General features: G+C 44.2%; 1 protein-coding gene across 2 annotated transcripts; it reads left to right on the top strand.

Moving 5' to 3' along the window:
* Nucleotides 1-154: 154 nt before the first annotated feature.
* On the top strand, nucleotides 155-12,448 carry CCDC47 (coiled-coil domain containing 47). Of its 2 annotated transcripts, XM_050911762.1 has the most exons (14): nucleotides 575-602; nucleotides 753-824; nucleotides 2,561-2,826; nucleotides 2,956-3,063; nucleotides 4,458-4,632; nucleotides 4,955-5,076; nucleotides 5,714-5,779; nucleotides 6,692-6,793; nucleotides 7,674-7,784; nucleotides 8,358-8,443; nucleotides 9,753-9,811; nucleotides 11,299-11,408; nucleotides 11,583-11,750; nucleotides 12,060-12,448. In XM_050911762.1, the coding sequence occupies exons 2-14, from the start codon at nucleotides 770-772 to the stop codon at nucleotides 12,138-12,140; spliced, it is 1,509 nt and encodes a 502-aa protein (XP_050767719.1). In that variant the 5' UTR covers nucleotides 575-602; nucleotides 753-769; the 3' UTR covers nucleotides 12,141-12,448. The 2 variants fall into 2 exon arrangements, with proteins under 2 accessions (XP_050767720.1, XP_050767719.1); XM_050911763.1 differs by lacking the exons at nucleotides 575-602; nucleotides 753-824 and adding an exon at nucleotides 155-324.
* Nucleotides 12,449-14,124: the final 1,676 nt, after the last annotated feature.

Here is a 14,124-nt window from a genome sequence, read left to right as displayed (position 1 = left end):
CGCGGGAGGAGGGCGGTGGAACCGGGCAAGGCGTGAGCGTCCCGGGCCGCCCTCGCCGGCAGCCCCGGGGCCCCGCAGGGGGTGCTGGGACCCGGCTGCTTCCTCAGCCGTGAGGCTGGGCGTTCTCCTGCGCACCGCCCACGCGTGTATACCCACACACACCTGCGCACATGCAGCTCGGGCGGCCGCCGCCGCGGGCAGCCCGCAGTGCGCATGTCCCCCGCTACGCAAAGCACGCAGGCTGCGCCGCTTGCGGCCGCGGCGGCGGGCGCTGAGCGGAAGGCGAGGGCCGGGCCTAAGCGGCGGTGCCGCCGAGTGACTCAGGTAACGCGGCCCCGGGCCGGGTCCTGCGCCCCCGCGGCGGCAGCTCCGCGCCCTGCCGGGGATGGGGCACCCCGCTCCCGCCTCCCCGGGGGCGGCCGGGCGAGCCTCGCCCCCTCCCCTTTCCCACTCCCCGTTACCGGCTGCCCTCGGCCCCGTAGTGCCCCCGAGAGGGGGCGGCCTGGCCCTGGGGGCACCGGGCGTGCGGGGCCTGTGCTTTGCCCCGCGGGGGCAGGAGGCGCTGGCTGGGGGGCCTGGGGCCCCCAGCACCCTTCTGGGGGGTGAGAGTGGGAGAGGGGGAGTGGGGCTGTGGGGCCGGGCTGTGGGGAGTCGGGCGTGTGGGGCAGGAGAGGGGGGGCCCGCGCCCCGGGGCGGTGGGGAAGCAGGGAGCTAATTTTAGCCTCGCTAACCTTGACTTGTGTACCTGGAAGGAGCTGGGAGCAGAGGCATGTGCCTGGAGCCAGGGGATCCGCGGCACGGCGGGACGCCGTGCAGCACCTGCGGTGGGTGTCCCTGCTTTAGGGTGGTGGGTGACGGTGGGGGCCCAGCCTGCTGGGACCCGGCGCCTCTCCCTTCCCTCTCGCCTGTGTGGAGATCGGTGGATGAATTGGCTCCTCTTGCAAGGGAAAGTCGGTGGCGTGTGGATCGTGGCAGGCCTGCCAAAGCATATTCTGCTTCGTGGAGTTGTTTGTACTTAGAATGCATTCTGCCTTGTGACAGAGACGGCTGAGTTAGGAGTCTGTTCTAGTTTTCACCCATCTCTAGTTCGACTGTCTCTTTGGAATCAGCTGCAGAAGTTTATTTTGCATAAGGCTTTCTGGAGTTGTAGGGTCTTTTGAAAGTGGATATACTCAAATAGCCTCGAAATTCTTACTGTGAAACTGTTGGGGTTTGGTTGAGCAGGTGGCTCCGTTGTCCTGGTGTTTTTAACCTCTGAATGCAAATTCTGTCATATGTAAATAGTGTTTTGTTTTTCCATTTAAATTCACATAAACCTGTGACATACCCAGACAATGTGCTAAGTTCCTGGGCTCTGCCTTGCTGTGCTTTCCATCTTGATTAACGTTCTCGTGAACATGTTCTGTTCAGGTTTTTGCTAAAATGAGAAGTCTTTGACAAAGGCTTTCATTTTAGCTGTCCTTGTCATTCGTAGCGGTGGGTTCCCTGCATGCGGTACTCAGAGGAGTGCTGGTCTAATTTAGAAACAAATTGTTTCTATTTCAAGTTTTTAAGAGAACAGTCTCATTAACATTCAAGTTCCCACTCAGATCTGGTTGCGGGAGGGAGTAAAATGAATCTTACTGCCAAGTCTGATGCAGCCGATCCTCCACAGCTGTTTGTGAAATGCAGCAGGAGGGTTATTACTGCCTTTTCAGGCTCTTAGTTTGGACCTTGGTGATGGTACCCACTGTCAGAGTGGGAGACTGGGACTGTTTTGAGATCAAGCAGAAAAGACGTAGGAAGCTGAGGGCAAAAAAAGGTGAACTAACAATCTCTCTGCAGGTTGCTGGCAGATCTGAGAAGAAAGTCTTGGTCTCATGAGCCCCAGTTTACTCGTGTTTTGGGGACCAGTGCAATATTCATCCTCTTCCTGCTTTTTTTTGTAGCGCTTACGACAAAAGGTCTCTATCTGTAAACAGAAATAGTGCTGAGATGCTGTGGGACCTGATCCTGAGCATGCAGTCTAGAAAATCAAACATGAGCACTTCTAAACTAGCAGAGGTGATCAGAGCATTGCTGTTTAAAGTAAATGAATTAAGTGCATTTTAAGATTTACTGCTGTTGTTACACATTCATTGATCTGACTGTGTCTAATTGCTAATTAATAACAACTATAGGCACAGTGTGTGGTCTTTGAAATGAGCTGGCAACGCTGACTGAGTGAGAGATGCTGTTGGAGAGTCAGTTTTATAGCGGAACATCTCTGCTTCCAGAACTTGCTCATCTGAACAGCTTGGCCAGATGTGAGCTTGCTGCTGCCTCAGCTGCTCCTGCTACAAGCAAGAGAGTCTAGAACCTCACCTTCAAAGTTATTTTTTTTTTCTTGTAAGGGTATTCACTTTCTTTATACAGAAGATGGCAAGATCAGGCAGGGGTTTATTTCTCTCTCTGGTCTGACCCTGATAGTGTTTTTAAATTGTTCTTGGAAGCTGGGCATTACTAGAGGTATGATATAACAGAATTGATAAGGATTTTTTGCAATGTTTGATTTTTTTTTTTTTTTTCCCCCCCTCCCCAGTGAAAATGAAGAATTTATATATTTTTATTGCTGTCCTGTTCATCCCATGGAGTTTTTCTTTGGCAAAGTATGATGAATTTGAGGATGGAGATGACATTATGGAATATGATGATAATGACTTTGCTGAATTTGAAGATGTTAATGAAGATGCAGTCACAGAGTCTCCTCAGAGGATCATCACTACAGAAGATGACGAAGAAGAAGCCACTGTAGAGCTTGAAGGTCAGGATGAGAATCAGGAAGACTTTGATGACGCAGATGCACAGGTAATGCCTCATGTCCTTCCTCTATGTGTTTCCTAATAGTATCTCTACACCTTTCTTTCTCGCCTTATCTTTTTGGATTTTGCTTACTGGGCTTTGGATTTTCATGCTGTTTGTGATTTTGTCTTTTAGGAAGGTGATACCGAGAGTGAACCGTATGATGATGAGGAGTTTGAAGGCTATGAAGAGAAACCAGATGCGTCTCATAGCAAAAATAAAGACCCCATAACAATAGTTAATGTAGGTATAAATGTTGATCCGCTTTCTATTTGGTGTTTCATCACTTATTTTTTTTAAGGCGGTATGCCAACAATGTCATTGGCGTACAAACATACACATAAGAAGAGAATCTGTCCTAAAGAATTTGCTATTTGAATTAACAAGAGGCAGTGCAGAAATGGGAAGAAGTGTGGAGACAAGAAATACCTGAAATAAAGCAACAGGATAGCAGCAGAATATGATCCAGTTGTGCCAGCTCCCAATTCCATGCTCTTCTGCATTGGTTTATGCTACTTTAAATAGCAACTCTTGAAGTAAAACTTCCAGGGCAGGTGCCTTTGGTCTGTTGATCTCTATTTGAAGCTGCTAGAACTCCCATCCTTGGATCAATGCTGTATTCTGTATTCAAACTGAGAATTGTAATTGGAATATAGATCAGTAAATTCTTCATTAAAACAGACCTTTTGTAACATAGTTTTGACCAAAGCATTTTTTGACTTATCTTCGTTTACCCATATGACTGCGGGGGAGAAGTAGAGGAGCTAGAGTGATGACCTTCATTTAATCCAGAGAAAAACCGTACATCCCAGAATGTCTGGGTGCTTTGTCAACACGTAAGGAAGAGGTTGCAATGATGATATGTTTACAATAAACGTAGTGTATTTTTAGCTTGCCTATGGCTAAAGTTTCAGATTAGAAATTGACTCCTCTGATGGTTTTTGAAGCCAATCTCTCTGTCCACCCTGCATCACCTTCTTGTTGCCTCCCAAGAGAGTCTTTTACAGAATGATCAGGTGCTTGAGGCCTGCATTTTTGTTGTCCCTAAGATCTCTCTTTAAGTATTATGGCTGACCTTGGTAGTGAAAATTAAGGTTTGGGTACTTTTATGACTGAAGGGTGATACAGTGATAGCAGAACGGCTAATTATTCTCTGAAGATGGCAAGGTCAGGCAGGCTTCCCTGCTCCCCCACGCAGTCTGTGGCTCTTGGTGGCATCCTGAAAATGCTCCTGGACATTGGGTATTACTTTAGATTTCAACAGAAGTTACATGATGATCAGATAATGCTGTGATGGGCAGGGCATCAAGCTCAAATAATCAGTGGGTTGAAATGCTGGGCTGTTGACTCCTCTGAGGGATACATGCTAGCACAGGCTCACTTGGAAGAGAGAAGTATTTTGTTTGTATTACCCAGGTATTTTGGGAATGCTGTTATCAGTTGTTTCCTGTATGATTGCTGTGTCCCAGTAGAGCCAAATGCATTATGTAGGCTTAGCTCTGTCCTGTCGCCTTTGTGAAGCTTATTGCTGTGTTTGGGATGAAGCTTCTCCAGTACTCTGCATTTTCCAAATTGTTTGTGTATATGGAATCCACTCATTCACTATGTAAAAGACAGTCTCCGTTCACTTACCATAGGTCCCTGCTCACCTTCAAAACAGCTGGGAGAGTTATTACATGGAGATCCTGATGGTAACAGGTCTTCTTGCTTACATCATGAATTACATCATTGGGAAGAACAAAAACAACCGTCTGGCTCATGCATGGTTCAATACTCACAGGGAGCTGCTAGAAAGTAACTTTGCTCTTGTTGGTGAGTTCCATAATGACTAGGATCCATTTTTAGTTTATTTGAATAAAGCCAGTTTTAGACTGGCATGTAGGCTATAGAGAAGAGTAACCTTTTCTATGCGGATGCATGATAGCACTAACAGCAGCTGTGTCTGTAGGCAAATAGTGTGCCAGTCTTGCAGTGCTGAAATTAGATTATGGTGTTGTAGTATAAATTATTCAGAAACATCACGGTGATACTGAAGTAATCCAGCAACAACTGAGCTCTAAGCCTGCTGATGAACTTTGGTGTTTAAATTTGTGATTTTTAGATTGCAGTTCTCTTTCACTGTTGTTTTCTTCAGGGGACGATGGCACTAATAAAGAAGCTACAAGCACTGGGAAACTAAATCAAGAAAATGAACACATATATAACTTGTGGTGCTCTGGAAGGGTGTGCTGTGAAGGAATGCTCATCCAGCTAAAGGTAAGGATGAGGGAGGTTGCAGTACTGTTTACCTGTCACCAGTTTTCAGGTTCTAGAGGCTTTTCCATTCCAGTGTGAGCAACAAGGAGTCCCAGCTCGACTCTCTTCCTCACATTCAGATACAGGGTTCTGAATATGCACACATGAAGGGAAGACTGGTCGGACTAAAGATCCGTACAGGCCTGTATTCTGCCCACCAAAGTAGGTAAGAGTGAATGCTTACAGAAAGAGTATAGAAACCAGAAGTGTAGCGTAAACAGAGGTAACTGAAGAGCCCAGCTGCCATTTAGAGGGACTTTAGCATGTTGGAGGAAAGGACCAACAGGAATTCCAAGGAAGGACAACAAAGACAAATACAAACTCCTGCACCTGGGATGGAACAGCCCCACATGTTGGTGCAGCTCCGAACTTGAGGGAACAAGGTCCTGAGAAACTCATCTAATGCAGAAAGTAGGCCTGCTTTTGAGCAGTATAGGTGACTTCCAAAGGGCCTTTCAAAGCTAAATTCTTCTATGAAAAACATCCACTTATAACTGTCCTATTTTTCCCTTGAGCCCCACTGCTATCTGCTAATGAAATGCTGCACTCTAGGTATATTCAGCTATCTTCTTCTGTGTTTACAAACTTGTGTTTGTAGTTTCTCAAGAGACAAGACCTACTGAACGTTCTTGCGCGCATGATGAGGCCAGCTTCTGACCAAGTGGTATGTACTCAGCCCTTTAGATTAGCTGTGATAAATTGTTGCATTCCTTCGGTTCTGCTCTGCTGCTTTTGATTGTTCTTAAGACACACAAGTGAACTGCTAGGTGTCTTTCTGTAGTATTCCATATCTTCCAGTTCAGTAACTGTCAAAACAATCTGAAAGAATCATTCGTGTTTCTTTTCTGCCTGTGAAATGCAAACTGCTGATGACTGGAAATTGTTTTATCTATGGGCTTTATAGTTTGAGTGGCTTTGTGAACAGTCTATCATGCTTCAAGACTTCATATTGATAAAAAGTGGTTTTAAAGTCTGAAATACTTAATGATTGTTCTTCTGTCTGTTCAGTCTGCCTGAACAGAGCCGCTTAGTGCGTATGCTGGCCTGGATATTATATCCTGTAACGTTACTTTTTGCTTCGCCCCTTGCTCTTGGAGATGAGGGTAGTCTCTAACTGCATAAATGCCAAGAGAGGTTGCATTTGGAAGAACAGTGGCTGTGTGCACTGTGAATACTCTTTCCATGTATCTATAATTGTATTTACTTATATCTATTAAAAATATTTAATTTAGATGTGGGCAGTTGCTCCTAAGCAACGGATCTCTGCACTGCAGATGAGTCTTACAACTCCACTGTTCTAGTCACTGTCATTACACTGTAGCGTTATACCAGAATACTGAATTGAGTACTCAATATAATTAAAAAGCTACCTTACCTTAAGACACACTGAGAAGCTTTAAATCAACAACCTTTATCTTAGCTGTGTATATGGCCTCGCTTAGTCTTTGTTCTTATGAATCAAAGTGTCAGACAAACATTGAAGTCATAGAAGACATAGGTCTCCATTTGGCCAGCAGTCTGAAGGCAGAGTACATCGTATAAATCTGATCAGGGCTAACAACATTCTGTCCCACAGCAAATAAAAGTAACAATGAATGACGAAGATATGGATACCTATGTGTTTGCTGTTGGAACGAGAAAAGCCCTGGTGCGACTTCAGAAAGAGATGCAGGACCTGGTATGTATGTTCACGCTGGGAATACTAACATGATAAATAATAGGATATAGGAACCTCTAATCTGTAGATTGCTTATTTTCTTGGGAACAGCTGAAAACTTGTCACTGATCTGTTGGAATTAGTGCGTGTGGAAAAGACATTTTCATCTAATGGATGAAAGTCTAATGCCGTCAAACATCTGAAGTGCTAGCCAGCTGCTGTCAGAACTGCAGGAAAAGAGGCAATCGAAAGCAGCTTACATCTTTTGGTGTATAGTTCATTTAGGAGGAGGCTGAAGTATACTGTCAGGATACACGAGTGTCACTTCACCTCATTTAATTTGCACAAATGACCTTTTCAAGGATTGAAAAGTAAACTTAATTAGTGATATGTGATGTGGTAAGTTTTGGTCTAAGTCATCTGCTTTTATGTGATCTGAAATTAAAACTTTCCATATGTTCAAGCCCTGAAGCTTGCAAAGAATCCAGTGATAACAAGCAGTGGTTTGCAAATCTTTTCTCTCCTAACTTGTCTCAAGTAACAGCACTAAAGTGTGGTTGGTAGGATGCCAGTTGCTTTTGTTCTGTTATCAAACAATGTAAGCAAAACGCCTTAAGCCACTTTGAGCATTCCAGCATGGATGTATTAGAATTGTTTTATCTTTTTCCTTAAAGTACTGACTATTGAAGGGAAATACTAACTTAAAGACTATTGATACTGCATGCTTTACTTTATACTTGAAATGTCCCCAGCCAGACTGAGTGACTGAGTTAGTGTATTTTTTACTGTTTCTTTTCAGGTACTTTTAGGAGTCCCACTGTGCTGGAACAGTTCAGTCTGATAAGATAATTACAAATTTGTGTTTATTTTTATTTCTTTCCCCTTGTTCTCTTTGAAACAGAGCGAGTTCTGCAGTGATAAACCTAAGTCTGGTGCAAAATATGGGCTTCCAGATTCGCTGGCTATCTTGTCGGAGATGGGGGAGGTCACAGAGGGAATGATGGACGCTAAGGTAATCTTGAACGAATTAGTACAAATCTTTGTTGGTAACCCTGGCACTTAAAGATTAGAACTCTTTTGCATAGGCTGTATCTCCTGTAAACATCACAACAGGAGAGCCAAATGGCCCCAGTGAGCTCTAGAGAAATCAAGACCCTAAGGAAGCTTAAGGGCTGGAAGAAGGATGTAATTCTCACGTCTTCATTCCTTTTACATAGCAACTGCTAGTCTAACAGGAACTGCAGACTTAAAACTGCCTTTCAAAGCCTGGAAGTTAGCTTCAACAGCCAGTTCGAAGGAGGGTGTGTCTGCAGGTCCTCAAAGTTGACATGTTACCAAATGAATTGGAAAATCCCAAATGAGAGTTAGATATCTAATATCTGAGTTGCTCATGTTAATTCCATGCATTGAGGCCCATTCTAGCAAATGCTAAAAAAAATTGACAGTTTAAATTACAGTGTCATTGTGGCAAGCTGAGCACAGCAATTTTCTGAGTGATATATGGACACTTTGGCAAACCCATATGGAGTGGGTAGGCTGCAGATGGATTGGTGTTGGGAAAAACTAACCCCAGTTTCTCTTTTAGATGATACATTTCCTCACGCACTATGCTGACAAGATTGAGTCCGTCCAATTCTCGGACCAGTTCTCCGGTCCAAAACTTATGCAAGAGTACGTATAAAGCTAGCTCTCCTCCCAGTAGCTCTTGTAACACTAAGCAAAATAGAGGCTGACAAACTAGTTTGCAGTGTGAAGCCTGCTGGAATGCACACAAAGAGAAATTGGGAGCAAAGGTGAAACAGGTGAATAAATACACTCCCAATGCTTCCAACATGCTGCATTAGTTTAGAAGATCAAGGTGCTGTATTGCCTTAATATTTATTTTTGTGTGCTGGTTATGCTGTAGTTTGGGCAGCTACAAATTTCAGATAACACCTGGCAGCTACAGTGTACACAGCTGCATGGAAAACAACCGAGTAATCCCACTAAAGGTAGACAGCATGTTAGGAGTTTAAGGGCCAAGAAACAACACTGCAGGAGGAGAACTCAACACAGTAACTCAGATGCTATTTGAATGTATTGAGAACTAGGTTTAAGCAGAGTCTGCAGTGTAAAAAAAAAAACCATCAAGGCTGCTTGTCCTTCCCTAGCTGACACAGCTAAAAATTCTGCTGTTGAATCCATCGCTTGGGTACTTTTGTTCAGGTTGATTCTCAGCTGTGCTTCAGAAATACACAGATGCAGTATCTCTTCTGTTTCGCTAAGCCTCCTAGTCTTGAGGTGCTTTTAGCTGCTGCTTCAGAATTGCCAAGTGGTGGATGATTTATCTTATCTGAATTACCATGTAGGTTTTTGCAGGGGTGTATTATGCTCACAGGCATATAAATAAATGATTCGTATCAAAACTTGAAACTGTTCTCCAAAAAAAGGAACATACTTTTATTTAATTATAAGACAGCAGTACGCGTACCTTGTACTGAAATCGCTAGGCTTTGGAGGATTTGTGAAATGTAGGTCTGACTTTCTCACATGAGAATACTGTGGGGTTTTGGGCAGTGAAGACTTGAATTCTTTAGAAAATGTTTTGTTTTTTTTTTCCTAACTGATATTTATAGAAGATCTGTAGTAGTATAAACAACAGGGTACATGTAAAACCGAATGTCATTAAAAATATACAGGCCTTCTTAGGGCTCAGATGCCAGAGCTCAGATGACATCTGACAATCAGATTGGACGGTGCTGTTAGTATGTTTTGACATTAATGCCTTTTCACTGCATGCTTTTGAGTAAAACACTTCAGGAATCTGAATAGTTTGAAACTTAAATCTGGGTTACAGCCAGGCTTTTAATCTTGTTTATTTTATTCGAGTAGTTTGCAAGTGTCTCTTGGTTCTTGATGAGGTTTTCCCTAACAACGTTAGGTATTTTGTATGCCCATATTTTTCTTCACTCATTCCAGCCGCTTTTTTCTTTCCTACCAGGGAGGGTCAGCTTACAAAACTGCCCGAAACTAAGAAGACACTTTTGTTTACATTTAACGGTAAGAGAACTGGTGTACGTGTGTGTGTGTATCTGGGGGAGTGTTGTGCTTTATTTGTGCAAGTCACATGCTCAAGTTCTGTCATCTATGGAAGACAATATATGACAAATGACTTCAGTGCATGTGACAGGATCATTGATTGATTAACCAGTGAACAGAAGGCAGTAATAACACCGGGGTCTGAGCAGCATATCGTCATGACAATAGGATACTCAATCTTGCTATTATTGATCTTAGTTCATACTCATATCTCTGCTGGTGGTTGTATTAGATCAGCATTGGAAGATAGCTTGTTTTTAAGCCACACGCCTCGCAGCTTGCTTGCACAGAGTTACTTGGTTAACCCTGGGTTGAAATGAAAACAGCCTGTTGGGAGCCTATTCTAGAAAAGGCCCATAGTTCTCTTCAAAATGCAAGGCCCCAGCTCCAAGTGAAGCTAATGTCAGAGCCTGAATTCAACCCTTATGTTTGTATTCCGTACTAATAAAACTAAGAAGGATTGTGTGGGGGAAATGGGTCTGTCACTGTGTGAGGAACCTAAATGTGATCTCCAAAGCTAAATGCCTCTTTTAGTTAGTTATGTCTTAGAATCATAGAATCATTTAGGTTGGAAAAGACCTTTAACATCATTGACTCCAGTCGTTAACCTAGCACTGCCAAGTCCACCACTAAACCATGTCCCTAAGTGCAACATCTACACGTCTTTTAAATACCTCCAGGGATGGTGACTCAACCACTTCCTTGGGCAGCCTGTTCCAATGTTTGACAACCCTATCAGTGAAGAAATTTTTCCTAATATCCAATCTAGACCTCCCCTGGTGCAACTTGAGGCCGTTTCCTCTTGTCCTATCGCTTGTTACTTGGGAGGAGAGACCAACACCCACCTCGCTAAAACCTCCTTTCAAGTAGTTGTAGAGAGTGGTAAGGTCTCCCCTCAGCCTCCTTTTCTCCAGGCTAAACAACCCCAGTTCCCTCAGTCGCTCCTGGTAAGACTTGTTCTCCAGACCCCTCACCAGCTTTGTTGCCCTTCTTTGGACGCGCTCCAGCACCTCAATGTCTTTCTTGTAGTGAGGGGCCCAAAACTGAACACAGTATTTGAGGTGCGGCCTCACCGGTGCTGAGTACAGGGGGACGATCGCTTCCCTAGTCCTGCTGGCCACACTATTTCTGACACAAGCCAGGATGCTATTGGCCTTCTTGGCCACCTGGGCACGCTGCCGGCTCGTATTCAGCTGGCTGTCGACCAACACCCCCAGGTGCTTTTCCACCAGGCAGCTTTCCAGCCACTCTTCCCCAAGCCTGTAGCGTTGCATGGGGTTGTTGTGACCCAAGTGCAGGACCTGGCACTTAGCCTTGTTGTCCTTCCTAAAGAGGAGGATAAGAACATCTTTCTTTCATGAATGGTGTGAGCAATAAGGAAAGAGCGTTATAGCAAGTAGAAAAATCCTGCCAATCTCTCTGAATTAACAAGAAACTCTTTATTTCAGTGCCTGGTTCAGGCAACACTTCCCCAAAGGACATGGAGTCTTTGCTGCCTCTGATGAGCATGGTTATCTACTCTATTGACAAAGCAAAGAAGTTCCGTCTGAACAGAGAAGTAAGTAGTGTATATTTTTCTGTCTTCTGAATATTGTATGAAATGGCAACCATTACCATTGGATCCTTAATCTTAAGATTGGGAGCCTTATGTTTCTGATATGACTACCAGAGATACTGCATCCTGCTCATGGGGAAATCTGTATTAACTGCATTTGCTTTTCTCTGTGAAAAGGGTAAACAAAAAGCTGACAAGAACAGGGCTCGCGTGGAAGAGAACTTCCTTAAACTGACGCATGTGCAAAGACAGGAGGCTGCGCAGTCCCGTCGAGAAGAGAAAAAACGGGCAGAGAAGGAGCGAATCATGAACGAAGAGGATCCTGAAAAACAGCGTCGGCTGGAGGTGAGATGGATTTTCAGATTGTTACAAGCTACTGGCAAACCTCTCCTACGATATCTCCGGGGCTGCCTGTAGATATACCAGCAATGGCCAACTTTGATTTCTTATTTGCTGGAAGGCAGACAACTTTCAGGGTATATGCTGTTGCTTTCTGAAACATGCGAAGGCTCCCAGTGAGGAGCCGCCTCACGTGGTTAGAGATGTGAACCCAAGTACTGGAGGTCTTTTTTTGTTTGGCTCTTCTGAAATGATCAGCTTGCTCTTTGAAGAGAGCACCGATGTTCATTCAGATCTCTGTGTCCTGGCCTACAGGAAGCTGCTTTGCGGCGTGAGCAGAAGAAACTTGAGAAGAAGCAGATGAAGATGAAGCAAATCAAAGTGAAAGCTATGTGACTCCATTGTGAGAAGTGTCTCAGTGCCACCTGCAGAATTTTAATTCACAGGGTACAAAGACCTACTTAGCTCCATAATCCCATGCTTCTTTGAACACTAGTAGCCATTAAGAGAAACGTTCCTTGCATTGGTGTTACTTATTTAAGTATTACAGCAACATGCAGGTGTATGTAGAGAGCTTTGTCTCAGCAGTTTTATTCCAGGTGGTATAAATTTTTGCTACTTGTCTCTTTAAAAAAAAATTGCAATATTCTTGAATGCTCTTTTGTCATTTGTTCTTTAAAAACAGAAGATTGTAAACCTGTCCACGTGTGCTGGTGACATATTCATGCTTTGGTTTTAAACTTTGGTTTTAGTTATTGGGAGGGAAGGGGGAAAAACTTAAGGGGAGGAAAACTGCACAATAAACATTTACCGTGCATTTATTTGCATCGAGCTTGTAACGGCACAAACCTTAGAGCCTTCCATACACAGTATGGATTCTTCAGGGATTTAAGCCCAGTAGAATAGAAGTGATTTTTATTTTCTTTTTTTACAAACAAGGGACTGAAACAGTATTAGGTCACCTGTGGGCATGATTGGCATATGTGTAAAACATATAGATGGGTTAGATATGAGGGAATGGAATACGTGAACAGTTTCCTACTTGTGGTTTTGAATGCTGCAAGCTTAATACAATGTGAAGTCTGTAATGTCAGCGTGGTGTTTCTTCAGGAGTGAGCACATGGTGAGTTAGCAGCTTCAGCTAGCTTTCCTTGAATATTTTTAACTGTACAAGTTTGCCTCAAAAACGTTTCTCCTGATCTCAGCAGCTGCTGCTTAGTTCACTTCAGCCAGAAGCTAGATTCAGTGAAGTATCTGCAATTGCCAATTTCCCCAAGCAAGTAAAAATGTTTCAGAGGACATGTATCCTCTTCATCTGGTAAATGATCACTTCAGGTTTTTGAATATAAATGGGGAGAATGAAGTGAATGCCCCTGTGGAAGCACTTCGCTAACTGAGAGAGCTCTGCATTTTATAAATGCTTCCTGTCTAGAAGGAATTTTATTGTTGCTTGTAACAGACTTTTAAGTTTTGGGGGGAAAAATGTCTTGCATTTTCTTGTTCAATACTTTGTGCAAACGTGGTTCTGAGGCAATAAGAACGAGCTGCTGTTGAAACAGCAATTGCTTAAACTTCTTGTTCCAGCACGGGATACTTCACACTGATTTAAATGCAAATGTCTGTAACCTGATACATGCAAATACATTAATTTTATAATGGTTGGTAAAATTATTTAAAACCAAAACTAATGTAGATTATGTGAAATTTTAGCACTATTTAGCTTTAAAGATTAATATGGTATTGTTTCACAAAGTTCTTTGAAAGGAAATACTAGTTTGTGCTCTTTTGAGGAAGTGGACAGCTTTCCTGAAGTCCCATACAGTTGTGGGCCACGGCAGCTAATTTTGTAATATGAACAATCTAATGAAGAGTAAAATATAATTGAAACACTCCGCCTGCCTACTTTACTTGGCTGGACTCTGTGTTCCTTTCATCTGGTAAAATCTCGAAGCCTCATTTGTCCTGGGTAGGTTTCAGCATATGTTTTTCAATATGCAGGAGCTGGTGTTACCTCTGCTGCGCTGTTGGTGGAAGTGATTCTTTCCACCCGGGAGCTGCTCCCTGTGAGGGTGGTGGTCGCTGGGGGAGAGGGCCCGGAGCCGGAGGAAGGGGTCTCCCCCCTTGTGCAGGCCAGGGTGTGTGGAGATGGAGGATGTGCCCCCTGCCTTTAAGGCCGGGGCCGTACAGGCACTGCAGCAGCACCGAGGGCGGGCAGGGCGCCTTCCCCCGTGCCCCAGGAGCGGCTGGGCGGGCCGCGGGGTCGAAGCCTCGGCCGCTTTCTGAGGGAGCCAACATGGCGCCGGCTGCTTCCCGCCGCTCGTCCGCGCGGGAGCCTCAGAGGCGACGTCACGCACGCGCCGCGACCTGCGAGCGCCCGCAT

Source organism: Gymnogyps californianus, chromosome 28 (assembly GCF_018139145.2).
Source record: "Gymnogyps californianus isolate 813 chromosome 28, ASM1813914v2, whole genome shotgun sequence".
Lineage (NCBI taxonomy): Eukaryota > Metazoa > Chordata > Aves > Accipitriformes > Cathartidae > Gymnogyps > Gymnogyps californianus.
This window is presented reverse-complemented; position numbering and strand designations above follow the sequence as displayed.

Excerpts from the sequence above, each read along its gene's own strand:
- CCDC47 (XM_050911762.1), top strand. The coding sequence starts at position 770 with ATGTGCCTGGAGCCAGGGGATCCGCGGCACGGCGGGACGCCGTGCAGC. Across the intron at positions 6,794-7,673 it reads AGAAAGAGATGCAGGACCTG|AGCGAGTTCTGCAGTGATAA; the intron begins GTATGTATGTTC and ends TCTTTGAAACAG. Across the intron at positions 7,785-8,357 it reads AGGGAATGATGGACGCTAAG|ATGATACATTTCCTCACGCA; the intron begins GTAATCTTGAAC and ends TTTCTCTTTTAG.